The sequence below is a fragment of the Zalophus californianus genome, chromosome 13 (genome assembly GCF_009762305.2).
Source record: "Zalophus californianus isolate mZalCal1 chromosome 13, mZalCal1.pri.v2, whole genome shotgun sequence".
Lineage (NCBI taxonomy): Eukaryota > Metazoa > Chordata > Mammalia > Carnivora > Otariidae > Zalophus > Zalophus californianus.
Window position 1 is genome coordinate 8,811,619 of NC_045607.1, and position 26,416 is coordinate 8,838,034.

General features: G+C 57.3%; 1 protein-coding gene across 1 annotated transcript in view; it reads right to left on the bottom strand.

Moving 5' to 3' along the window:
- Nucleotides 1-24,563, bottom strand: part of LMX1B (LIM homeobox transcription factor 1 beta) — an 81,026-nt gene extending 56,463 nt beyond the window's left edge. Inside the window, exons 1-5 of the mRNA XM_027614701.1 lie at nt 24,552-24,563; nt 23,997-24,245; nt 23,814-23,898; nt 23,083-23,241; nt 22,792-22,978 (exon numbers count right to left, since the gene is read on the bottom strand). Coding sequence (XP_027470502.1) covers nt 22,792-22,978; nt 23,083-23,241; nt 23,814-23,898; nt 23,997-24,245; nt 24,552-24,563 — 692 coding nt within the window. The remainder of the gene's footprint in view (nt 1-22,791; nt 22,979-23,082; nt 23,242-23,813; nt 23,899-23,996; nt 24,246-24,551) is intronic.
- Between the last annotated feature and the right edge of the window lie 1,853 nt (nt 24,564-26,416).

The following is a 26,416-nucleotide window of genomic DNA, read 5'->3' on the forward strand; positions in this document are numbered from 1 at the left end:
AGACGTGAGCTCACAGACAGGCAGGCACACAGGATGAATGCGGACACACGGGCACACCCACAGAGCAGCACGCACACACAGTAGCGCTCGCAGGGACCCACACACCAGCACAGGCGTCCCCACCACCACCAGCCCTCCAGCGTCTGCGCCAGCATTCAGATGCGACAGGATAAGCCAGTCCCCATTCAGATGCGACAGGATAAGCCAGTCCCCCGACGAGGCACTGAACCTGCCTCTCCAGATGCTGCCTGTTCTGAGCGCTGTGCCCACCACCCGCACCCACCACCCGCCTGCCATCAGCTCCGACGCAGTGAGCTGGGTAGGTACTGCAGGGATGAAACTGTTGGGGATGATTTACAGCAGTGATAACCACCCCCCCATCCCCCCCACCCCCCGCCGGCAGGGCAGGAAAGCTAGGCAGGGGTGGGGACGGCAGCCCCCGGCCATGGACCGGGTGTCAAGACCAGGTGGTAACCAGGCCAGAGTGGGCTGGTCCAGCTGAGGCCAGCAGCTTCCTGCGCTCTGGCCGGAGGCTCCCTGGGCTTCTCCGGGACAGAACAGCTGGACAGAGAGCTGTGCACGCACGCGCGCGCGCGCACACACACACACACACACACACACACACTCATACCCTTGAAAACACAGAGACACACAGGGACACACAGCACCATTGCTGATGGACCCACAGAGACGCATGCCCACGTGCACCCAACAGAGACACAGACATGGATGCCCAGCGCCCACTGACGTGTGAGTCCCATACATACTCACTGAGTCCCCACCATAGGCCAGGTCTGGTGACACCCACACAGACACCCATGCACACTTGTACTTACAGCCATTTGCACTCACACCTCAACACAGCCTTGCAGGGCCCCTTCCTCTCTGGTCCTGCCCTGCTCCCCCTGTAATCCACACAGCAGAGTGAGTTTCAGGCTCAAATCTGACCTCGACACTCTCCTGCTTAGAATTCTTCAATGGCTTCCAGTGGCCCCTAGAGTAAAGGCCAGATTTCCCAGCACAGTCTTCAAGACCTTGCATGATCTGACCTCTCTCTGCACCCCCACCATGGCCCACTTCCAGGCCTTGCACATGCTGGTCCCTCTGCCCCAAAACTGCTCCACTCCCCTCTTTACCAGGATAATCCCCCTGCCCTCAGGGTGGATAGCTCTTCCTCCAGGAAGCACCCTGCTCCACATCCCTCAGTCTGGGAGAGGAGCCCCGTTCCTGTGGTCTACAATGTTCCATGCTTTCTCCATCAGAGCCCTGACCAAGGTACCGCCAGGGACATGCTCCCCCCACCCTGGACAGTGAGCTCTTTGCGGACAGGGCTGTGTCTGACTTGTGTCCTCAGTGCCTGGGACAAGGCCACACACAGCAGCCTCGCAGTAAACACCAGAAAGGAGGGAGGAAGCCCCAAGTGTGGTCCTAGGTCCTATGTGAGACCAAGGCCTCAGAAGGGCTGGGGCTGAAAGGGGTGTTGGAGAAGGTGCCGGCATCAAGGACACCCAGAGAACTCTTGGGCTGTCATCAGGCTGCCCTTCTGCAGGAAATGGCTGTCACTGCGTCACTTACCATCCCCAGTACCCGTCCCTGAGCCGTGGAGGGGGAGGCCTCCCCACTGCCCAGCGCTGAAGGGCCAGCAGCCCAGGGGGCAGGCTTGGGCTCGGGCTCTCCCCCGTCTCCCCCAGAAGGCAGCAGCCCACACAACCAAGCGGTGCAGTCCTAGGAGCTTCCAGCAGGCGGGCCTGAGTCTAACCCACCCCCTTCCCAGCTGGGTGACCTCTGAGCAGCCTCTCTGGGCTCCGGTTTCCTCAGATGCAATCTCATGCAATTTTAATACTAGTAGGAGCAATCATGACAAACGGCTGCTTCCATTTCTTCATTTGCGGGGGATCTTGGTTGGGGTTTTCAGATGGCCCAATTTATAGGGGAAGAAGTTGGGGTTAAGTGGCAGAAAAGTGACAGAAGCATGATTGGGACCACCGGTCTCTGAAACACACATTCATTCCTCTGAGCCTCCAAGGTCATGGGTGTGACTGTGTTGTGTCACGAGTCCCGTGTAGAGAATGACTAAGACCCTCTGGGCGTGTCAGCCTCTAAGCCTGGAGTGCCCTGGTCACAGCATCTCCTCCAATTACTCAGGGTTTTCAAAATCTTCTCCCACCCCCCTCCTCCTTGTACCTGTGCCCAGTCTCCTCAGGACCCAGTGATCCGCCCCCTTGCCTTTCGTGTGAGCGCCAGGACGCTCTGCCTGCTCCCCACGTGACATGTGGGCGATGAACGAGCAGATGACAAGCAGTTGCCTGGAAGAGGAGTGCGGGGGGATTGGGGAGGGGCAGGGGCTCCAGTCAGACCTGGCTGTGAGGTGGCTGCGTGGCCTTGGGCAGGCTGCCTCCCCCTTCTGAGCCTCAGTCTCCTTATCTGTAAAATGGGAATGATAATCACTTCCACGTCTCAGGCCTGTTAGGGGCTTCACACGGTGCGGTTCGTGTGACAAGCTCAGCCAGGGGTTGGTACGGAGCAGGTGCTAGGACTCTGAACAGGTCTGCTGAACTGTGGTGACCCTGAGGAGATCCCGGACAGGGACGGAGCTGGGAGGGGAGCGGACGGGAGGGAACGCTTTCTCCTCACAGGCCACTGTCTTCCATGACTTTGGGCCGGTCTACACCCTCCTCCTTGCCTTCCCTGACTCTGTCCAAACATCTCCTGCCTGATACAAGCTTTTCAGCCTTCCCAGGCAGTCTTCACTACCCCTTCCTCCAGGCATCCCCTCCCTAAGCACCCTTCCCTTCATCACGACCCTTCACCCACGGGATTAGCCCCACCACCCGGCCTTTCCCTGCTTCTGTCCTCTGTGAGGCTGCAGCGCCAGCAAGACTGGACCAGCTGAGCGACCTCTGCTTCTGGCTCCCTGTGGACTGGGTGGAGGAGGGGGGAGGCGGGGGCCGGCCCCAAGGAGGTGGGGGAGAGGGAAAAGAAGGGGGCAAATCAGGCTCTGGAGGCCTGGCCGGGGTGGGGGGGGTTGGTGTCAACTGGCCTTCCTGGGGCTTATTCTGTCAGAACTCTTTTTAGTAACAAAAATACTAATGACCACACTACAGTAATAACAGCTGTACAGGACACATTTCTTTCCCTTGTTGTTTTTTGAATAATGAGCTTTGTGCTAAATGCTTCACATCCTCCTACTGTTAATCCTTCCAATGACCTGGAGAAAAGGAACAGTTGTACCCCTTGTACAGATGAGGAAACTGAGGATCAGAAAGGTCAAGAGACTTAGACTCGTCTAAGACAGCAGCTCACAGACAGCATTAGGGTGTGTTCAGAGCCTGGCACTCTGGGGTGCTGACAAACAGGGGCGGACTGCTGCATTAGATGGGCAACTGGAAATCATGATGGGGACAATCCCTGAGCCCCTACTATGTGCTGGGCCTGCTCCTGGCATCTGTCTTCCCTTGGCTAGACCCCGCCCGGCTCAGCGCCCCCCAGGGCCCATCTGACTGGGTCTCCTCTGGGCCGCCTGCCCCCTTCATCATGAGCTCCCCAAGGGCTCACGATGCAGGGCAAGGCCTGCATCCGTCTTGTTCCCAGGCCTCCCTAATGCCCAGACAGGGCCTGACAGAGAGGGGGCTCTACACGTAACTCCGGAATGCCACCTTTGGAGACTGGCCCATCTAGGATTCTCGACAGAGTTCCATCACTCCCGGACAAGGAGGCATTCCTGGTCTCTACCATGGAGCTTTCTAGACGCCCCTCCGCAGCCCATTCTGCCAGGGTGTCCTCTGAGGTCCTCTGCCTGCTCTTCATCCCTGGGCATACAGGGCTGGGACAATCCTGCTCACCTTGGCCTGCTGGTGTCAGCCCAGCGCTGCTTGGAGAGCAGGGGTCCTTCTGGTTGCAGGGCTGGGCTAGGCTTCCTTCTTCCCTCCCTCCCTGCCTTCAGCGTATATTGAACACTTACCTGGGGCCTTATGAGCAGGGGCCATGGGAGGATAAGCCTCTCAGAGGCCACCTGGTGGAGTGGTTGAGCTAAGCTATGTGACCTTGGACGGCGGACTTCCCCTTTCTGTGCCTCGGTTTCCACATCTCTGAAATGGGGATAATAACAGACCCTGCCTTGCAGACTTATATGGGCTTCATGAGATAACTCAAGTCCTTCGCTCAGTGCCTACACGGTATAAAAAATAAAAAATAAAACCGTTTACTTCCATTGTGCTGTTATGTGTACAGAGAGAACCACATTTGGAGCCGGCAGCCCTTCAGGAGCAAAGGGAGGGAGAGAGCTGGAGAGAGGATGTGCCCATGACCTTTGCCCACTTCCTGCCCCCCAGAGGGCACTAATTTTGCCCCCACCCCCCATTCTGGTCCCCACTGTAGGCAGCCTGACCCTCATATCCTGGGGTTTCAGGGAGAGAAGAACCCTGGCCCCGCCAGAGACCACACGTGCTGCGATCCCACCATCCATCCAGTCACCCACCCACCGATGCCACACCATGCCAGGCCATGCGCCCTGCTGCAGGGAGGCTGCGTGCACCAAGACAGACAGACGACCACAGCTCATTCGTTCACTCAGTACATGCAAGCCGAGCACCTACTCAGTACAAGGCCCCGTGCAAGTCCAGGGTGTACCCTGGGCAGAAGTTCTCCAACCTCAGTGTACACAGATTTCCCCGGAATGGGGCAGCTAGGAATGAGGATTCATAGGCTTCACCCCGAGAGGTTGAGTCCTTCCGCAGAGCTAGGAATCTGCATGTTTAATAAGCACTGTAAGACAGACCCAAGCTCGCGGGGCAGGCAGGAGGGAATATGGAGCCAGAGAGATTTCATGAAGCTGATGATTTTTATGCCAAGCTTCAAAGGAAGAAGACTTTTCCTGAAGAAGAAGGGATGATGGAGGCCAGAGAATATATCCTGCACAACTGTCACAGCCTGAGTAAGACCCAGATATGGACAAACGTCTGAGTGTCTGGGGAACAGCAGGTGAGCTGGTGGCCGAGCACGGAGGATGGGGGGCAGGGCCTGACCAAGGAAGCTGGGAGCCAGGAGGAAGAAGCCATCTGAGGACAAGCCTCAGGTCAATGGTAGAGCAGGGAGGTCTCCTTAATCCCAGCAGGCTTGGTTCCAGCTCAAGCCACCCAGGCCTCCATTCCAAGCCCAGGCCCCCAGCGAGAGACTCAGGGACTGGGGCTGGCTGGCTACAGGATTTGAAGGGCCCAGGGCAAAATGAAAACGCAGGGTACTTGGTCGGACCATATTAGGAATTTCAAGAGGGCGACAGCAAAGCATCAAACCAAGCACAGGGCCCTTCTGAGTGTGAGGTCCTGGGAGACTACATAGGTCACATGCCCATGAAACCAGACCCGTGAATGACCCAGACAAGTGGGTCACTCTTGCTGGGACCAGCCCAGAGAGCTCAGGACCCCAAGGCCTTAGCCAGGCAACCCAGGACCTGGGGCTTCCGGTCACCCCAGCTCCCAGCCCCAGGCCTCTCTGACTCTCCCTTTGCCCCATCTCCTCCCCTCAACCCCCAGAACTGCCTCCTAACTTTGCCTTGAACCTGTCCCTTCTCCAGCCAACTCTACTGGCCTCACCTCCGATGAGGCGGCTGCCCCCTCCTGCCAGTTTCCAGTCCCCAGTCCCACGCACGTGCTGCCAATGTCAGCTCCATGAAGTGCCTCTACCGCCCTGCCACCCACCTGTACAATAATCTTCGATGGCTCCCTTCTGCCCACAGGATAAAAGCCAAACGCCGTTGCATAGCTACCAGCCCCTGCCCCCCCTGCAGCCCTGCATCCCAGCAGCCCCTAGGCAGCCTCTCCAGCCAGACTCACTGTCCCAGCCCACTTTCACAGCCCACCAATTTAACCCCTAATATTCCTGCTTCCTGTGTCCCTACCTGGAATGCCCTCCCCAGATCCTTTCAGCTCCTACCTCCCATCTCACAAGGCACCTGTCCGGTAACCCAGCACAGACTCCTGCTGTCTTGTGTTAGTAATCAGACCCCTGCCCATTGCCCTTAATGGGCAATGAACAAAACAGCTCACACAAACTGGTACGGCTCCTGGCACGCGCTATTTCATTTAATCCTCAGGACAGCCCTAGAAGCCAGGTTCTTCGAGTACCTCCATTTTACGAATGAGGGAACAGAGGCTCAGAGAGGCTGAGGAACTCGCCAAGGGTTGCCCAGCTAGAAAGAGGCTGAACCTCGTGTCCAGCCCAGCCAGTTGAGCTCCTGAGCTATTTCTCTATATTCTCCTTTCAGTATTAACTGAGCACCTACTAGGTATCATGCCCTGTTCTAGCCAAGGCATAGTGCGCACAGAGAACTCTAGGAAAGATACTGCCTGGCACATATAACCAAAGCCAGACATCTGCTCAGGCCCAACACAAAGGACAGTGGGAGAACCAGCAACAGTATCAGCAAGAACACAGACCTAATCTGAAGACATTGCATCTGCTTTCTCTTCTAAATCTCATCATTGCTCTCAGGCAGGTATTGGTCCTCAACAGACTGTAAGAGAACTGCACACAGAGCGGTAGAGCATCAAACCCAAGGTCACATAGCCGGTAAGTGGCAGAGCCGGATCAAACTCTGAACCCTGAGGTTGCAAAGCACTGGCATCTTTTCTCTGTCTACCTGACAAAGAATCTGGTTAAGTTCTTGGCCTCCCAAGGAACCCGTTCTGGGGTCACGAAATCAGAGAGGAGGTCAACATGCCCAGGTATGGGGACGGAGCTGGCATGATTTCTGCTTCACTCTGCCCTGTCACCCCACCCACTTCGCCCAGGGGCTACCCCGTCCTAGCCCAGCTTAGCCAGGACTTGGCTGAGCAACTACAAGTTCCCCAGCCGGGTCTCTGATAATTAGCTGCGCAGACGCACAGTCTCTTACCTAACACCCCTCGTGACCTGGTGCCATGAGCACTCACCAAGTGGAGCACATGCTTGTGTCCATGATACTCCCTGTGCCCCAGAGCGAGATGTTTCCTTTCACAAGTTCTTGTTATTACCATCATTACTGTTATTTTAATTTAAACCTCTGACATTCAGGGAGATGTTTCTCTGCAGCCACAAGGGCATGTCTGTGGGAGGCTGGCACTTCGGTGACTGGCCTGAACTCTTGCCACGTGGGACAGCCGGACCAGTGGGCGGCCAGCTCCATCCTCCTTCAGGGCTCCGCCGCGGCTCACTTATCAGGCTGACATCCCGCAGGGGGGCCGCCGTCCTGCCCGCCCCTCCGGCTCCAGGCCTGCCGACTGGAACCAGACCTGGAGGGGTGAGCGGGCGGGGGCCTGTGGGAGGGGGCCAAGCCCTCGCCACAGGCCCCTTTGCAGTTCAAAGTGACACACTCAGGCGCTGTCCCCTTCAAAGGGCAGACAGCGCCTGCCCTGAGCTGCTGTACCCGCAGGGCAGGGGTAAAGGTGGCCCTGCGAGGGCTAGTCAACTTCCATCCGTGGGTTGGGCCTGCTTCTCTGTGCCCTGTCCTGAGCAGGACCCACGCCAGCAGCTTAGACATTGCAATGAGATCCTGGGAAAATCACCTTCCCTCTCTGAACTTCCCTGCGGTCACTGTGTATTTGCAGAGCACTCAGAAGGCGCTCAGGGACGGTCATGCATGAGGCTGACAATGCCGACAATAAAGATGATGACTCAGTCTCTCTGAGAAACAATACCCCAAAGCCAGAACACCTGAGCGTGATTCCCATCAGCTGTTCCCTAGCTGTGTGACGCAGGGCAAGTCACTTAAGTTCTCTCTGCTTTGGTTTCTCCATCTGTAAAACAGGGCTAGGAGGGGATGACGCCTCATGCCAAGTAGCCACAGACACACCCATCCCCCCCCTCAATGCCAAACTATGGCCACCTACTGCCAGGATCATCGTTCAAGCCAAGTGAGACCCACCAAGAAGGCGCTGTTCACATGCTCCCCCCAAGGCTGAGAAGTGGTCAAGAGAACAAGTCTTCACACCAGCAGAGCGTAGAGGCATGCTGGTGCAGCTCCCCACTGGCTGTGTGATCCCAGGTGAATGGTAATACCTCTCTGAGCCCCAGTTCTGTCACGTGGAAACCTGGGTAAACAATGGTCCTTTTAGGAACTCTCACCGAGGTCTGGAGTGCCAAGGGCTTAGCCCTGAGCTTAGACACAACATGTGCCCAGTACATGGTAGCTTATCATTGCTACCTTATGCCGTGTGACCTTGGGGATATCAGGGCACCTCTCAGGTCAAGCTTCAATGTTGCAGAATGAGAAATGATAATAAGAATGCCTGCCCCAGGGCAGTGAGAAGATTCAATGAGCTAATCCCCGTCAAACCCACAGGCAGTGTGCAATAAACACTGGCCATTAATTATGAGGCTTTCATTCAACAAATAACATCGAGGGCGCCTAGGTGGCTCAGTTGGTTGGGTGACTGCCTTCGGCTCAGGTCATGATCCTGGAGTCCCAGGTTTGAGTCCCGCATCGGGCTCTGGGAGTCTGCTTCTCCCTCTGACCCTCCCCCTTCTCATGCTCTCTCTCTATCTCATTCTCTCTCTCAAACAAATAAAAAATCTTCAAAAAAAAGAAACAAATAACATTGAGCTCTGGGCCCCGGGCCACCAAAGGACACTGAACCCAGCAGGGGGCCAGATTCTGCCCTCCCAAAGGATCTCTGAAAGTTTTCTCCTGACCCAATGCCTGGGCTCCAATCCCAGTTCCACTTAACTAGCTGTGTGACCTTGGGCAAATTACTCAACCTCTCTGTGTCTCAGTCGTCTTATCTGTAAATGATCACAACACCCACGTCACAGCCACAGCGCCTTTAAAAATCATGAAGTGCTTAAAGCAGTTCCTGACAAACCATGAGCACTCAGCAAGCATCAGCTGTGTGATTCTTACTGTGGCGGGAGCTGTTTGCTCTCTCCGGGCCAGGCCTGCCCATCAGCAAGCCCCCTGCAGCCAGCCGGGCCCCCTTCTGCAGCTCAGAAACTTGGGAAGTGTTAGCTCCTGCGAGGCGGCCCGAGTGCCCTGCAGAACAGAGGGAGGCTTCTGTGGGCTTCCTCTCTGGTCTGTTTCCCCAGCAGCTGGAACACTTAGAAAAAAGCTCCCAGCCTGCTGGGCTTGTCAAAGCAGGGCTAGCTTTACTAGAACCAGCTTTGGACGATAATTCTGCGGTCATAACTATTTTCTTTACATACTGCTATGGAAAGGGGAACCCCCTGCTTTTTTTTTCTTTTAACCTAATTGAAGACACCATCAAGCGTAAATATGCTGGAGTTTTTAATAAAAACATGATGGAGGAAAACATTCAAAGCTCAATAATCAGAAGCAATTTGCATCGTGAGCGGAGATGTTGCTCCCACTCCCCACCCCCTTGGCTGTGCTCTGCGCGGGGCTGGTTTTGGGGCTGGCAACTTTAGACCTATGGCAAAAATAATGAACAGCGGTGAGGCTTGGAGATAGTCTGAAAAATATCCTGGAAAAGAAAAACATATGCCAAAGAGTGTGGTGCAAAAGTCGTATTTCATGCCTGACTTTCGAGAATGTTAATAAGGATTAGAACCATACTCCAACAGAACAACTATCAGTCAAGGCGGGGTAATTAATTTTGCTTCAGATCTCTGCTTGGGAAAATGAAAGCAGTAAGTGTTGTTTCATAGCACAGAGATTTCATCACACTAGAACAACCCAAAGAACTTCCAGAGCTGCATCCTGATCCCAGCTGAAAGAAACCTGGCTGTTGCTGGCCGCCTCTGCTGATCTGTCGCCGTGTAGATTTGGGGATCTTTTCCCAATGCTAACAATATCAAACTCTTCTTTAAAATTTCAGGATTGGCCAATAAATATGATTAAGATAACACATCCCAAGCCACATGTCCTCTGCTCGGCCTCTCACATGTGGAGTACAGATGTGTCTTCCGTGTACAGATGACCCAGCCGGCTGCTCCCCTGAGGCAGGGACCCTGGGAGACGGAACCCTGAGACGTCCTGGCAGTCCCCTGGCCCGGCCGTTGGCCTCCCCATGACCCACTGTAGAGAGGAAGGGCCAAGCCCAGGGTGTTTGGGAGTCAGATATTAGGACAGAGGGATGTGGTCACCTGGCTCTTGTCCTTCAATGTCCCAACTTAGAAGATAAAATTGCTCAATGTGCATGGCTCCATGCTATCCAGAAAGTTCTCAAGCTCATTCCATCATGGAGACATGCCTGTTCCCCCCTCAGGAACCAGGATTGAAGGGCCTTCCCCTCCAGTGACCTCAGCCTCGGAAGAAAAGAGTAAGGCAGTGCTAAAGCCAGAGTCTGGGAGCGGGTTCTAGAAAGAATTGTGGCGTTGCCACACAGGCCCCTAACTTGGCAGTGAGTAGACTGGGGTTCCTGTCTCCATTCTGCCACAACTGAGTGAGCTTTAGGGCAAATACTAGCCACACTTGAGCCTCGGTTTTCCTGTTTCTACAAGGATCTTGAAGAGCTCTTCAGCTGGGACCCGCTAAAGCAGCCCAAGGTCTGGGTGGTGGGTATCATCCAGGTGCACCCTCTCTATGGTCACTGAAGAGGGTTCTTGGAAGCTGCAGGAAAAGCCAGGCCCTGGAAATAGGGCAGGGAAGCCTGGGCCTGTTGGTGTTGACAGTCAGCCAAGCTCCAGCTCTGGGGAGAGGGGGCAGCAGTCTCTGCGGCAAGAGCCCCTCCCAGTCTGACCAAGCAGGACCCCCGCCCCCCACCCCCAAAGCAAAGCTCTGGGTTAAGGTATGAGTGAGCCTACTTCTCGGCTTTCCCCTGGGGTTAGGAGGGAGAAAGGAGGAGTCCCTCAGAGTTAGCCAAGGCCAGGCAGAAGGGCTCAAGTGGGCAGAGAGGGGAAGGGTATTCTACCACAGTGGTAGAATGAATGAAGGAAGGAAGGAATGAATGCATGGATGAACGAAAGAATGCATGAATGTATGTCAGAGGGAGGTGAGGGCCTCCCAAACCCACTACAGCAGGCAGGCTGAGGGCAGGGCACCTCCCTGAAAAGAAAAAGGCCACTAGGGGTCCCTGGGGTAGGGGTACTATGACCTGGATGAGCCCCAGCTGCCTGCAGGGCAGGGGTGGGGTAAACTCTGGCCACTTGGCAGAGGCTGGAGGATCTCCCTTCTGGACCAAAGGCTACTCTGGGGAAACAAGGAGGGTCAGGCTCCTCCTAAGCTGGATGGGGTCAGGACCACCTGGAGGAGGAACTCTGTCACAGGCCCCCTGGCCTCCTTTCAGCTGGGACTGACTGGGCTTTGCCACATTTCTGGCCCCCTCTTACTGCTCAGGCACTGGTCTCCCCGGAATACCCCAGACCTCTTCCCTGCTGAGCAGCCCAGGCCGCGGGCCCAGGGCTCGGCCAGGCCGGGCTGATATGAACCATCTGCGTTGTCTTAGGCCGCCCCTCTGCCCACTGTCCCTCTGAACTCGGCCGGTTCCCGCGGGCCGTTTGATGCCTCGTAGGGTCACAGACCCCCGCACACAAATCACCGCCGCGGGGCTGGGGGTGGGGCGGAGGCGCTGAAACCTAATCCGCAAAGTTTGCTGTGCCGCCAGCTCGCTCCTTCCCTCGCTCACTCGACCACCCCCCCCTTTCCAAACAAGGCTTATTTTTCTTGCCAAAAAACCAAAGTTGGTATCAAGTGTTTCGAGGGAGAAAGTCTCTCCCCCGCCCCAGCTTGGGAGGAAGGGCCAGAGCTGTTGGCTGAGCCCGGGATTGCAGAGAGGGCTCGGGGAGGGAACCCGCGGGAGGTGAGCTCCCGGCTCCCAGCTCTGTCGGTTCCCGTCCCGTGGTTAATGGTCGCAAACCCAACTGTCTCTGACCCTGCCCTGTCCCCGTGGTCTCGTGCCCAGATAGTGCTCTTTCCATCGTGGCTCTCCATCCCTGTGGGGCCAGAGATGGAAGCATCACTTCCTGCCCCTTCTCCCTCCCCATAAAACAGCCCTCGCCTGTCGCTTTTACGAGGTGACACCCTGCTCTCAGCCCGATCCTCCCGCACCGGAGCCTGGGCTCAGGAGGGAGGAGACTGAGCAGTCAGGCGTCTCCAGAGAGCTCCCAGGACACACTGGGGTCCCTGGGAGGCTGCCCCAGAGGACAGACTAAGAGCTTTAAAAGGAGGCTAAGGAGCCAGGTACATTAGAGACAAATTCGTCCAAAGTCTCCTCTCCGGCTCCATTGACTCTGGGGCCTTCGGTCTGAGATCCTAGAAACTGGCTAGGAGGTAGCCGGCCTGGTCCTCTGGAGGGGTGCAGAGTGGAGCCCTGGGGGGCACGCAGGTTTCATTTGCTGGGTGTTGGTTTTGCTTTTGGTTTTTTCAGCTGGTGCAGCGACCCGGAACCGCGCCCGGCCGTTTCTCCGACGCCCGCGGCTTCCGACTGTGCCCGGAGGTGAACGCCGGCGGCTAAAGTCCGCGCCCGCGGCCCCCGCTGTGCGGGCTGGAGTTCTAGTTGTCGGAGCAGGCGGCTGGGGCTGGGGCAAGGCCGCGGCGACGTCGAGGGGCCGGTTGGGAGACCCAGCTGGGTCTGTGCTGCCGGGGCGGGGGAGGGGGGACGGGGGCCGGCCACAGGACAGATCCGCACACTGTGGGACAGGAGTGGCGGCAGCAGCAGTGGCGAGAATAAAGGCGCCACGGGCCCGGCAGAGAAGCGGGTTTCCGCGGGGGTCGAACAAAGGAATTCGCCCTCAGAAGAAAGGGGCCGAGCGAGCAGCCGGGAGTGGTCAACCCCGGAGTCTCGCAGGAGTACGAGCGTGGCGACATCAGTCCCAGGGATCCAACGAAATCCGCCCCGCGCAGGACCCCAGCCTGGCATCTCCATTCGGCCTCTCCCTTCTCGTCAATCCCGCTTTCATGGGGATGGTGGGTGTGCACCCCCCAGCGCCACCTTTCCTGGGAAGAGGGGACAGAGCGGCCCGTGCTTTCCGTCAGTGGAGGCAAAAAGTCCCCCACCCCTCCCAATCGGCATCCTCTGGTCGTGGGGCCGTTGCCCCCATTTTCCAGAAGCTGACAATTGAGGCTCCCAAAAAGCAACCCCTTCCCCCACCCCTGCTGCAATGCTTGGCGGGCTCGGGAGACCCAAGCGCCCTCGGAAACGAAAGTCGCCCCCGGGGGCGACAGGGCCAGAGCTCCCCTCCTCCTGCTGCCCTCGGAAGGGGTGGAGGGGACACGGTTGTAAGGTGCTCGGCTTCTTTTCTCTGCTTGACATGAATAAGGGGATTAGGACGGCAAGTTTCCGTCGTTCACTCCGACGGACAAAGGGCCCCGCGGTCAGAGCGGCACAGCCTCTGATTAAACGACAGAGCCCTGTCACTCAGCACCATCCTAGGTACTTGTGTTCGTGACATAATCTTATTAGAAGATAAAACCAGCGAAATCCTTTCCATAATGAAAAGTTACATTTAATGGCTGGACTCGCCCCCCAACCCCTCCCGACCCTGCCCGCCTCCTCCCGTTGCTGTTGGATATGGCTCGCCTGTAATTGGCATTTAAAGCACCAAGTCCGAGAGAAAAACGGGGTTTAGGGTTTTTGTAATCCCCCTAAACTGTCTTTGTTCGAAATCTCCACAGATACAAGTCTGTTAAGAGTAAATATTTGTGGATTGATACGACCACATTTCCCCCCTACAAACCAAATCTGAAAAAAATCTGCCCTCCCGCCGCGCAGCCGGGGCGCAGGAGGGAGGGGGCTGGGGTCGGCCCCAGCGTTTGCACCGGGAACCTTGCGTTCGGGTCGCCTCGCCGCCTCCAGGAGCCGAGGGACTTTGCACATTTCTCAGGCGGGAGAAAGGTCTTACTCTTTTTTCAATTTTCTGTGCTCTCGATAAACAAACCTCTCGGACCCGCTGCTTTTGGGCCTGCCCGAGGGGGTCGGCGGGAGGGCTTGGGGAGGGGCGAAGGCTTTGCTCAATTCCCGAAAGAAAATTCTCTCCACCCGCTTAGCACCCTTCCAGCAGGTTTAAGTGGCTCCGAGAGGACTCGCTCCTCCTGGGTCGTGGGAGATGCGACCCAGCAGGGCGCCTCGAGTCCAGCCCAGGAGATCGCCGGGAGCCGCCAAGGGCCCCCGAAACACGAAGGAGTCCGAAGGTTGCGGAGGGGCCCCGGTTCCCGGCTCCAGCCCAGCCCGTCCCGGGATCGGATTCCTTCATAAATCAGCGGCTGGGTGAAAGGGCTGCGCTTTAGAAAGGGCAGGACCGTGTGCGCGTATTAGAGCGCGCGGTTCCCAAATCCGGGCTAAACCCCTGGTGACACCGAAATTCATCAACCGCTGCCGGCGCCCGTGGCGTGGCCGAGGAGCCCCAGAGCCGAGGAGCCTGTGCACCGCGCTGCCCCACTTGGGGAAAAGAACGAGGAGCAGGAGCCATCGGAGAGGTGGGCCTGGAGGAGGGCACGGGTGGAGACCTCTGAGAGCCGCCCCGCCCGCGTGCGCGCGCGCGCGACGAGCAGCGAAGGAAGTTCACCGCGGGGGGAAAGGCAGTTACCCTAACCTTTTTTCTTCTCTGGCAAGGGCTGGCCCTGCCCGGGCATTCTGGTGCGAAGAGGGCGATGACCCCCACCCCCACCCCTTCCAACCCTGGGGCGGTAACCACCGCCCCCCCCCCCTCAACACACACACCTTTCCAGCTGGGCGCTCTAAGGTGAATCACAACTGCCCAGAGCAGAATCTGGGGCTTTGGGAAGAGCAGAAATCGAGGACGAAGGGATCCCATCCGCTTTGGGAGTTAGACCCACCCAGGAAAAATCTGCTACAGAGTAACTCTGAGCCTGAAAGAAGTTACTTTAACTCCCTCTACCTGGGTCTTCTCACCTATACAAGGGACCTAAAGCAATGAAGGCCAGCACACATCAAAGCACTCAAGAAATGTCAATTTCTTTTCTTTCTAGATGTACTACTGTGGCCTGCCCCTCTAGGTCAATAAGACTCTGTTCCTGTGAGTTCCTATCTACACTGGCCATGCTCAAGAGTAAGTTGGATAAAAACAGGACCTACGTGCCTCAGTAGTAATGGGGGGGGGGGCATCCACTGGCTGCTGACTGCCTGCCTCCAAGGACCAGTTTCTGACAGCCAGACCGGCCCCATTCCCCTTTCAAGGGGGAAAATTCAGAACACAGGCCCCAGACCTGGGCATGGAGCAGGAGGGTGGGCTAGGCCACTCCGGGAGGCCTGTTTAGGAGGATCCATGCTCTGGGCCTGTGTGAAAGGCAGACAATGCATTCCTGCCAGCCAGGGCGTCTCCAGCTCACTCCCCAGGCAGGCAGGAAGGAAACACACATTGACTGAATGCCCAGTGGAGGCTGGTACCTTTGGGTTTGTTTCACTTTATTTTCAGAGAGCGATTCACTCTATCATGTGAGATTATAACTGGCACCGTTATTTCACAGAGGAGGAAACCGAGGCTCAAGAAGAGCAATGAGCCCTTCCCTAAAGGCCCTTGGCTTGTGTCACAAAAGCCAGAGACATTCTTGATCTCTGATCTCTGCTTGCAATTTTGTTCTTTTCTTTTAGAAAATGTACCCGCCCGGGAGGCCATCCATTTGCAGGAGGTGGCTTCCAGAGCACCTTGGTCCTCTCCATCTCCACAGGCTCCCGCAGCTCCAGGCCTGGGCAGGCGCCCACACCCCACAGCCCCGTAACTATGGCAATTCCAGAATCACATGACAACAGTCCCTGAGTCCTGGAGGAAAGCAGGAGGTGGGAGAAGGGGGGACAGCAGTCACACCCAGCTCGTCCTGACCCAGGGCTGCCCCTCTCCTCTCCTGTCACTGCTCCTGCGGTGCCCAACAGAGCCGCCTGGGGGGTTGGGGAGCCCCTGGCCATCCAGTGTTCCAGCATGCTCACTCAGCTTTCTGCCTCTAGCCCGCAGCTCCGTGGTCTCACGCCTGCCAGCCCCGGTGGGTACCTCTGTTGCTCTGGGCAGCCCTCAGAACCCTCCCCGGCTGGCAACCACCTCACAGTTCCCAGGGAAACCTCTTAAGCAGGGGCCGGCCAGGAAGCAAACATCTTTGTTTCTTCTGGAACCAAACTCCAGGAACTAGGTTTTTCCTTCAGCAACACTTCCCTCAGTTCACCAAGTGCGGGGTAAGCCAGGTGCTCTGCCATCAGCCAGCACACTCGGTCGGGGCCAGTCTGAGCCAGGCTCCCGAATGAGACAAAGCCCCCCTCCCCGGCCCCCTGCAGTGTACTCACATATCCCTGGGACCCCTACACTCCCCCAACCCCCCTCCGGGGCCCCAGGGTCGACAGGGCAGGTCCAGTGGCTGCCAGTCAAGAAGCTGAAGAAAAATGGATACAATGTTGCCCCGGGAATAACAAAGGAAGGGCCCACGCAGAAATTTATTTGTTCTGATCAGGCGAAGCAAAGGTAAAGGGCAGCGAGGAAGTGCTGTCGGCCAGGCCTGAAACCCAAGAAAGTTGCCATTCTGAGCACAGTGGCCCCTTATACCCCACCACTCCACAACACAGCGGTAGTTAAAGCAAACACAGACCCTTCACTGCCCCGTCAGTTACACCTTCCCCCCAAAATTACACAAACTTTGAAAGATTTTTCTGAGAGAAGATGGATGCTTCGGGAGACTTGAGGTCAAAGCTAGGCTGTTTAAAGTATATTATTAACAAATAAACATTTACTGCAAAAAAAAAAAAAGAGAAAAACCCTATAGGCCACCGGGGAACCAAATCATGTTGCTTTTGGCTTCAAATGACAGGAGACATTTATGACATGAATGGAGAACACCAGCCGGTCGATGAAATGGCAAACGTCTGCCACTTTGCTTCCTCTGCTTTCGTGAATCAACTTTTTCAAATATGGTTTTCAGCCTTACCCTCCCTTCACTACCACCACCTCCCCACTTCTGACTGGAGGAGCAATAAATATATATAATTTTGGTTTTGCTCTCTGCTGCCATCAGCACAGAATCTGGGAGTTGGAGAGGGCTGGGTCAGCCAGAAAGCCAAGGGCTTTGGGTCCTCCTGCACCCCTGGTTGACTGACAGCTCATACGGGCTCCCTGGATGAGTGGACCATCCCTTTCTTCCTCCCTCCCTTGAAGCTGAGGCCTGATTGTGGGTGTCCAACAAATTGGAAGTTATAACTCATGTCGTTGAACGTATCCTCCATTCCTCAGCCTAACTAATGCCAAAGTAGGACTGGGAAATTTTTTTTTCCTCCCTTTTTTTGTTTTAAAAACCTCATAGCCACAGGACAGAAGAAATTCCCTGGAGAAGCACAGCCAGCCCATCCTGGACAGAACAAACCTCTGTGGGCTGAAGGATTCTTCTGACCACCTGAGCTGGTGTTTCTCCATCTTTTAAACCTCATCTTTTGGAGAAACAAACAGATCCCTGAATCTCTCGACCCCATTTCCTCCCCCTCTCCTTCTGAATCTCTCCCTCACCTTCTTCCTCGGAGATGTTGTGTTGAGCTTTTTTCCCCTTGTCATTTGAATCACAAAAACAGTATGCATGAAGAGTTTTCCAAATATGAAATTATATTACTGAGTATGCTTTTCCAAGCTATTCTCAGACCCTGAAGAGTCGAATTGCTCCCCAGTGTTAAGCTCTTTGCTCTGGACCCATTCCACTCCCTCTCACGGCCCCCAAGGAGAAAGAGGCCAGAACACCAAGCCCTTCCTGCTACCTACCCTTTCTGATAACGCACAGTTGGCAATTGTTCTTATCTATATAATCAGAAGTTTTTCTGCCTCTCTGGAGGTAGTGAAGAGGATTCTGGATCCCACAGAGTATGGAACATTTACAGAAGCCCCACCAGGTACCTTGTGTCATCCTTACAACTACCCTGGGAAATTGTATCATCACCCCTAATTTGCTGATGGAGAACCCGGGGCTCTGAAACAGGTAGTCAGTTGGCTAAGATCAGATGGCTGCTGAATGGTGGGGCTGGGAGGTGAACCCAGCTGTCTGAGTCTAGAGCTCTTCTCCTCATTGAAGGAGGCATGGCCCTCACAGTGCCCCACTCAGGCAAAGGGAATGATTTTCCCAGGGGTGCCCCTCATCTTCCCTGCATAGAGAGGCTCATGGCAAGCCTACCATGCCAGGTGCACCATTCTCTGGCATGGAACCCATGGGCAGTTTGGTGTCTCCTTGGAGACAAGACATTCCTTGCCACACTGCTGGTGATAATGGTAACAACAGTAATTTCCAGAGTATTAACAACATGCCAGGCGAGATGCCAGGTCCTTTGGGGCATGTTATCTCGAATCCTTATTAGAATCCTTTCCCCCAGGTGGCTATGTCCCCATTTTACAGAAGAGGCTCAGGTAGATGCCAGGACTGTGTCGTCCTAAGCCTGGCTCCAACGGGCAGGGTAGGAGGTTGCTGAGGGTCAACAATCACCTACTCCAGAGGAAATCCTCACAGCCTTCTTCCCAGACTCGGAGAAAATCCGGCAAACAAATGAGGCCATACTAGCCCAGAGCCTGGGGAATACAGGGTGAGCCAGGAGTCAGCTGTGAATAATGCCTCCGTTCAGCAGCAGAAGACTGCAGCTTAAGGCCTTTGCTTACCATGCTACCTGCAGCCAGGTTAAAAGGAGGGTGCCATCCCAGGGGCCAGAGGGTCCCCAGACTTGGGCTGGCAGAGTGAGAGCCCTTCAGCCCTCAAACCCCCAGCGAGAGCACTACCAAGACCCTTCTATAAGGCCAAGCGCTGGCTTTTCTTTCCAAGCGGATCCATTTCCAGGACAGACCCTCTACCTCAGGCTGTGGGCAGGGATGTCTGCAGTTCTGAATGAGACAGATGGGGGCCATGCCAGCTGGGATACCTACTGGTAGAGGAGGTGCTGCTGGTAACTGGCACCCTGCAGGAAGGCCTTATGGGAGGCCTTGCAAGCTGGGAGAAACAACAGGCCAAAAAGGCTGGAGCCTGACTTTGCTCTCCGCGTGCGTGCCACACCCCTACTCTGCCAGAGCTAGTGCTCTGAGGAGAGGTGAGCCTCCCTGGAAGGCCTTTCCCGGTGTAAACACTTCCAAGGAAAGAAGGAAAGGAATGTGCTGGGAAGAGCCAGGTTGGGCCACTGGAGCCTCAGCCAGCTGGGGTAGATTTACCAAAAAAAAAAAAAAAAAATCACCCCAGGACTCAGACAGTTTTTTTTCTGAAACTCGAAGTCTCGCTGCGGCCCTCCCCCCCGCCCCGTTCCGCGGGTGGGCGCACCCTACCTGGGCAGGCGAGCCCAAGGGGACCGTCGCAGGCTCAGCGGAGCCCTGTAACTCTGCTCGCCGAGAGGCGAGGCCGCCCGGGCAGGCCCGGCGGGCGGAAGGGCGCCGCCAGCCCAGGACGCCGAGGTGGGAGCATGGCCCGAGCTGGAGCGCCGCGTCTTTCGGCGCACGCAGGCTCCCGCGCGCACACCAACGGATCTCGGGTCGCCAGGCCTGGGAGCTGTCTTACAAGCGATTAGACTCCATTTTGTGACAGATTTTTGGACTCTCCCACCGACCCTCCCCCCTTCCGGAGCCTCCTCCAGGAATTCGCCACCTCCTCAGGATAGAAACGCTTTCCAGACGAGCGACAGACGGCAAGAAAAAAGACTTACATAATTCTATTTGGCCAAGCCACCAAGAAAAAAAATGGGGCGGGGGGGGTATGTTTTCTTTTTTTTTTTTTCCATGTGTTCTCCGGTGGAGGAAGGAGAGAGAGGTGTTCGTGATTTTGCGTTTGGAGGCCCCGTTTCCTCCCGGTTTCTAACCCGGTTTGAGTCCGAGAAGGAGCTCCGGCTGCCGAGGGGCCAGAGTCCCGGGCGCAGAACGATCCGACGCTTTTTTTTTTTTTTTTTAAAGAAAGAGCCCCCAAAAACACGTACGGAGAAAAAGTAAACTTTTCGAGTTACGCGTGAAAATGCCCAAATGCCGTGGCCCTCGCTCTGCTTCGTCCGTCCAGGACGTGCGGGTGGATTTTATCAAATGCTATTAAATGTGCCCGAACGTCAATTAATCACCCCCGTGGTGCGTAAAATAACGTTGCGCTTCTGGGTGTCCCGGATCTTTAAAACAAATCGAAAGGAAGAAGAGACGCTTAATAAAAATAGCAACCTCTTTCTAAGGACCAAGCCCCGCAAGCTCCTCGTGGGCCGAGGGCATATTTTCCAAAAGTTATTGGCGGGGGTGTGTGTTAATTTCCCTATACCGCGGACACAAAGGCTCGACAAAATCGAGAAGGCACGTATTTGCGCCCACTTGCCTGGATTCTCGTCTGAAAAGCATTTACGCAGTGATGCAATAAATATGCATCTGCGATCCTCAAAGAAAAAAAATAGTGAAATACACTTTTATTGTGCAAAAGAACATCGCTTCCCCCGAGAGCCCGTCTGCCTCGGTGCGCTGGCTCTCCCTGAGAAACGCTGAGGCGAGACCCGCGGGGGTATTTGTCCATAGGATTGTCTTGATAACAACCTCTGCTCAGCCCCCAACCGGCCGGCCTAGTTGCAGATACCTAATTGGCCTTATTGGAAGAAAGAGGGGGCGAGGGAGGAGGAGGGCACCGTGAGGGGTGTGAATAATGCCCGCCTGGAGGCTGCCGCCTTGCAGGACCCAGACTCGGAATTCAGGACCTGAAATTCTCCCAGCGCCAAAATTCACCCGCAAGGACATCCCAACTGAATTGAAGCATCAAGCTCTCAGAGAGGCGCCTTTTTTCCTCTCCTTTTTAAAAACAAATAGGCTTTCAACAAAGCAAACACAAATGTTTAATGTTTAATTGTTTTGTAAAATTAGGGGGTTGGCCGCTGTGCTGTAAGGGAACATCCTGCTCAAATTTTGTGACTTTACAGTTCTGTGCTCCGAAGAACCAGGGAGCATCCTCTCGTTTTAAACAGAAGCTCCATAAAGGACTGAGGAGTAGGGGAAGAGACCTGGCAGATACATATAAGAGGTTGGAAAAGGTCCTTCCAATATGTAAAATATTTTTCCCCCAAAAAATCTGCATACATGACTTGGAGGCCCACTTCCAGTTTCCTGGGCCTCCTGCCCCCACATGTTGAGTCATCCAGGCCGGTGGCTAAGTTGGAACTGGCACTGCCAGAGCTGAGCTCAGGGTCAGGCAGGCAGGGGTGCAGGCCGGCAGGACGTGGGTGGGCTGGCAGCTGGTGATCCCTGCCTCTTGGCCCGACCAAAGCCCCCAACCACGTCTACCCCAAACTACTTTCCCCATTTTATTTGTGCTGCTCTATGCCTGCTTGTGGCCGAACTGACTGGCGGCCACACGTTCTCCTGGAACTAGAATTGTATCAGTCCAGGGCATAGCACAAACCCTACCAACAGCAGTGTGCCTAATTTGGGGTGCTCCAGACAGAGGGAGAGATCTCAGAAAGACTCTGGGATCAGCAAAAGAGGTGACTCTCCAAAATGTACCCCAATTACTTCCCGCAGAGCCCCCAGTGGGCAGGAAGAGCAAGGTGCAAAGAGCAGGTCCTGTTGGACCATCCCGACCAGGGGAGCACAGCCAAATTAGGTACTGTTGTGGGGCTCAGCCAGAACCTTTCAGAATAGAACCTAATACCCTCTCCAGGGCTCTAGCCTACAGCCCCACTATTTCCAGGCCTCAGCCAAGCAGCCAGAGAGATGGAGATGGGGTACCCCAGCTGCTCCACTTCCCATCAGGGCCTGGATTTAGGAACAGTCCCTGGGCAGACAGGTAGGCTGCAATCATCAGCAGGCATTGGCAGCCCAACCTTTTCCTGGAGGCTTGGGCACACACAGCTCCCCTGGAGCCCCAAACCACCTGAGAGCGTACTCATCCTGCAGTCCCATCCAAAAGGGTCTTTTGGGCTTCACTAGAAAGTTCTCGAATGTACCCACTTGTCTCCGCAATGCCTGCTTGGGGGTGCCCACACCCTTCTTTCAGCTATTGCTCCTCTCTGCCTCCCTCTCAATCACACTGCCAGGCACAAAACCCAGAGGGTCAAAAGAAAAAGCCCGCATCTGCTCTTATCTGTCCCAGTACCTTGCCAGACAAATCCATAGTCTCAGCTAAAAACAAAAGTCAGCAGGTAGGGCTCAACCCATAGTCTCTGGACTCAACCCTGAGGCTTAGGCTACACCAGGGCAGAGCAAGCCACCCCCCTCTCCAACACAAACAGTGTGCAAGAAAGAGGGCCTGCTGGGGAAGGCTGATTTGGGCAGTTCTTCATCCCCGCCCCCAGTAGCCCCAGACTGTGGTTTGCCACCTCTTGAGGTCCTCTTCCTAGACAGCTCCTCCAGCCAGCAAAAATTGTTAAGTGCAAAATTCCCGCATGGAACGGTTTGGAGGGAATGGACACTTTTCTATGAGGGACTGAAAGTACAACAGGGAGCACGGCAGGAAGGGGGCATCCTGAGCTGCTCAGCCAGTTCAGTACCCACCCCCAACTCCACTTCCTTGATCCAGGAACCCCAGACCTCCATAAAACCCTACTTTTGGGGAGCACACCACCAGGGCCTGGCTCCCCTAAAGCACTGTTTTCATTTGGGAATGAATTCTTGGTCCCCAATTTAGGCCTTAGTGAGGTCAGGCCCTGTCCCTGCACAGAGGGATGGTATCCCCCTACTTGGCCAAGGGCCTTGTCCTGTACCCCAACCAGTGCAGGTTTCCGGACAAAAGATGGCAACTAGGGACCGCCAAAGGCTCCCAGCCACCTCAGCAGTGGCAGCCAGGCTGGGATGGTTCGTCCCTGCCCGGCGTCGCGCAGCCCTCACAGCCCTGGGAGCTGATGGGCCCAGCGGCGCGCAGAGGCGGCAGTTGGGAGGACGCGGGCCTGGCCGGGCAGTGGGGGTGGCCGGGCTCAAGTGCCGGGCGGCGGCAAGGGAACGAGGAGAATGAGAGGCGCTTACTGTTGGTAGTCTTGTTTGCAGTACAGTTTCCGATCCCGGAAGTAGCAGCTGGTGGTGAGGGCTTGCTGACACGCCGCGCACTGCAAACACTCCTCGTGCCAGGACGACTCGTTGACTCGCATCAGGAAGCGGTCGGAGATGGGCCGCTGGCAGCCCTCGCAGACGGCGGGATGCGGGCAGTCGGAGCCTGCAGCGCACAGGGCGAGAGCCGGGCGGTCAGCGCCGACCAGCCTGGCCCCAGCGTCCCGGCCGCGCGCTGCCCGCAGCCCGGGGCCCAAGGGCGAGGGCAACCCGGGAGCGCCGCCCGCCGCCTGCGCTCCCCTGGCCGCCGCACCAGGGCCCCGGCAGCCTCAGCTGGTTCGTCCCAGTCCGCGGACTCCCGCGCGGAGAGGCCTTGGGTCTCGAGCCCTGGCTCGGCGCTGCACTCTCCCTTTCTCCGGAGATCCAGCGCTTGGTGTTACTACATGAACCGGCACGGCGCGGGGTAGCCGGCTGGGACCAAGACAGGCGAGGTGAGAGGCTGGGGCGCTTGCTGGCTGACACGCCCCACGGTGGCGTTCGTGGTCTTCTGTCCCCAATCTCCCCAAAACCTGTAGTTTGGGTGGCCCAGGGGACATTTTTCTCTTAGAAGCTCCCCCCACCAAGTGACCTGGCACCGCTCCCAAGCTTGCTAAGGTGACTCCTTGGATCCTCCATCACTCTTGCTTCCCGCCTCCTACCCCCTCGGGAGTGGCAGCTCTAGCACCAAGGCCCAGTGAGGATGGTGGGTGGCAGCTGGAGCTGTCCTGGCCTCCCTCCTCCTAGGTGGTGTCCCTACAAACCTCTGTGTCCTTACGATGCCTGTTTAGGGGTGCTTGTTGCCCCTCTGGCAATCACTGCAGGAGTCTAGTCTGTGTCCTCCCGCACCCCCATGTCCTGCAAACCATTTCCTTATTCCGTTGATCTGAACGCCTGTGTCCATCTCGGGAGGATGCCCCTGTCCCCTGCCCATGACCACTCGGGCGTTCTGACGCCCCACTCACCCAGCAGCACCCCCAGAGTGGCGGGCCCGGGGCGCAGGGCGTGCTCCTCCATCTTGATGCCGTCCAGCATCTTGGCGCAGTCCGTCTGCCCACGGGGGAAGCACCTCTCCAGCGACTCGGGACCTGTTGCTATATCCATGGGACGCGGGGCGCGCCGCGGGCCCCGCCAGCCAGGGTGCTCACCCACCCGCCCGCCTGCCCGCTCGCCGCCGCCGCGGCCCGGGAGTCGGGGAGGTGCGGCCCCCGCGGGGTTCGGGCTGCAGCAGGGGCCGCCGGGCACCCCCGGCGAGCGTGGATCGCCGACGCGCTGGCCCCGGGCCCCGGCGTCGTGCGGGCGGGCCGGGGCGGTGCCGTCCGCTCCGCGTTCTCCCGGGCACTCGCAGCCACGCGCGCCGGCTCCTCTGTCACCTGCTTGTCAGCCCCGGAGCCGGGCTGCGGCGGCGGCGGCAGACGGAGCCGCGGGGAGGAGGAGGAGGCGGCGGCGGCGGCGGCGGCGGCGGCGGTGGCGGCGGGCGGGGGAGGGGGCGGGGGTGCAGGGGCGGCCCCGCGGGCTGGGGGGGCGCGGGCGGCGCAGCGGGGTCCCGGGCGGGGCGCAGCGGGCCGCGGGGCTCTAGGCGCGCTCCCCGCACTACTCCAGTGCCATGGTGCGCCGCAGGAGCAGCTGGGTTTAGAGCTGGGACTGGCGGCGGAGGGATACTCCGGCCGGGAGCCGCCTCACCCCTCCTCAAACTTCCTGACATTTGAACTCATTGGTGCGCCTCGTATCCCTGCGCCGGGATGAGCCGGCGGCTCCACGTCAAATAGTGCCGTCGCCTCCCCCCCCGCGGGAGGGCTCCCCGCGCCCCCAGCTTGCGCCCCGCTCCGCGCCTGGCTTGGAGCGTGGGCCCCGGCGCCCCGGCCAGACCGAGCGCCGGCTGGCCCCTTGCAGAAGTTTGGGTCACCTTCGAAACAAATCCTTCTGCCCCACCCCTTTGAAAAATTGATTTGGGAGTTGGGGAATGAAGGCTTTCTTTTTTCTTGCTCGCTTTCTTTATTATTAATATTTTCTAAAGCTTCAGCGCTAAGAGGAGTGGCCCCATGCGAGGCCAGACTGCACGAACGGCGGGGAGCGCAGCGGATCCACCGGGGGAAGGCGCCGGCCGAGAGTGGCCGCCCGGGGTCCCCAACTGTCGGCCGAGGTAGGTCGCTCCGGGCTGAGTTGACGTCCCCTGGGCGGCGGCGCCTTCCCGGGGCCCTTTTGGTTCTCGGAGAGGCTGGCTGCTGGATTGAGAGACGGGGACCGTCAGGCGGGAAGGGCTGCTGGCCTGGAACTGGCCAAACGGGGTCCTGGCCCAGGGAGAGGGGGTTGGGCCCCGGATTTGGGGTGAGGGGTCCGGAAAAGATTCAAGCGTGGCAGAGATTGGGTATAGGGGTGAGCAAAGATCCTGGAAGGGCCCTGGGATCAAGGACGGGGGACATTGGGCAGGCGAGGAGGATCAGGCCCAGGTTAGGCACGGAGAGTTTAGAGGACGATTCGGTCTAAGAATGGGGTCCCTGGGTAGAGGTGGGGGCCATGGATGAGAACCTGGCCTCGCAGGATTTGTAGTTGCTTGGGTAGAGGGTGGTGGCCCTGGGGTCGGTAACTGTAGGCCCAGGACGATGTGTGTTCGGTTGCTCGATGGAAACGGGATTGGCAGCTGGGATAGGCAACTTTTGGTGGCGGGGGGTGGGGGTGGGGGGCGGCTAGGGGTCTTTAGGCGGCACCTGGCAGGGACAGAGCTCTGCTCAGACTGGGCAAGGTGGGCTTTGACGCTGGGGAGTGAAAGGTCGGCAAGACCGAGCCCCAGACTCTCGCGCCCGTGGGCCTGGCACCCACCCGGCCTGGCACCCGCGCTCGGTGCGCAGGCCGCTGCGTCCGGCTGCAGTACACCGTGCCTAGGCTGGCTCTGTCTTCGGCTCCTGGGTCTCCACAGAGGCGCGGCTCGCCCCGGAGCAGGGGGGCCGGTGCGGGCCCGGGGCAGGCGCTGGCTGACCCCTCGAGCCGCTGCGGGGCGGCCCCGGCCCCTCCCGGAACGGAGCAGCCGCGCGGAGCGGGGCGGGGGCGGAGGGCATGGGAGGCGGGTCCCCTGACCCCGCTGGAGGCGAGAGGGCGGATCGGATTTGGAGGCTGCCGGAGGCTTGGTCAGAAGTGGCCCCCTGTGCCGCGGGGCCCCGCGGAGGGGCCCGGCTTTGTGGAGGATTAGAAAGCTCCCGCCCCATCCCAGTATCCGCTTGTGTGTCGGTGGGTATCTGTGTGTGTGCGCGCGCGTTGATGCTCCGGCTTCGGAGTTTGTTGCATGCCTGTGCACCCGGGTCTGTGCACATACAATATTTCTGTGTGCCTGAGACTTTCTGGTCTCGGAGTGTATGATCTGTGTATCTGGGTGTGATTCCCGTGCACATGTGTGTGTGCATCTGCAGGTCTTAACATGCCTCTGTATCTTCTGTGTGTTTGTAGGTCTTTGTGTGTGTCCCTGTGTCCGTGTCGTTGTATGTGGGTGCCGACGTCTTTGTGTTTATGGGATACTTTTCTGTTTTTGTGTCTTCGTGTCATCTTTGTGTGTCTTGAGTGTATCTTCGAGTTT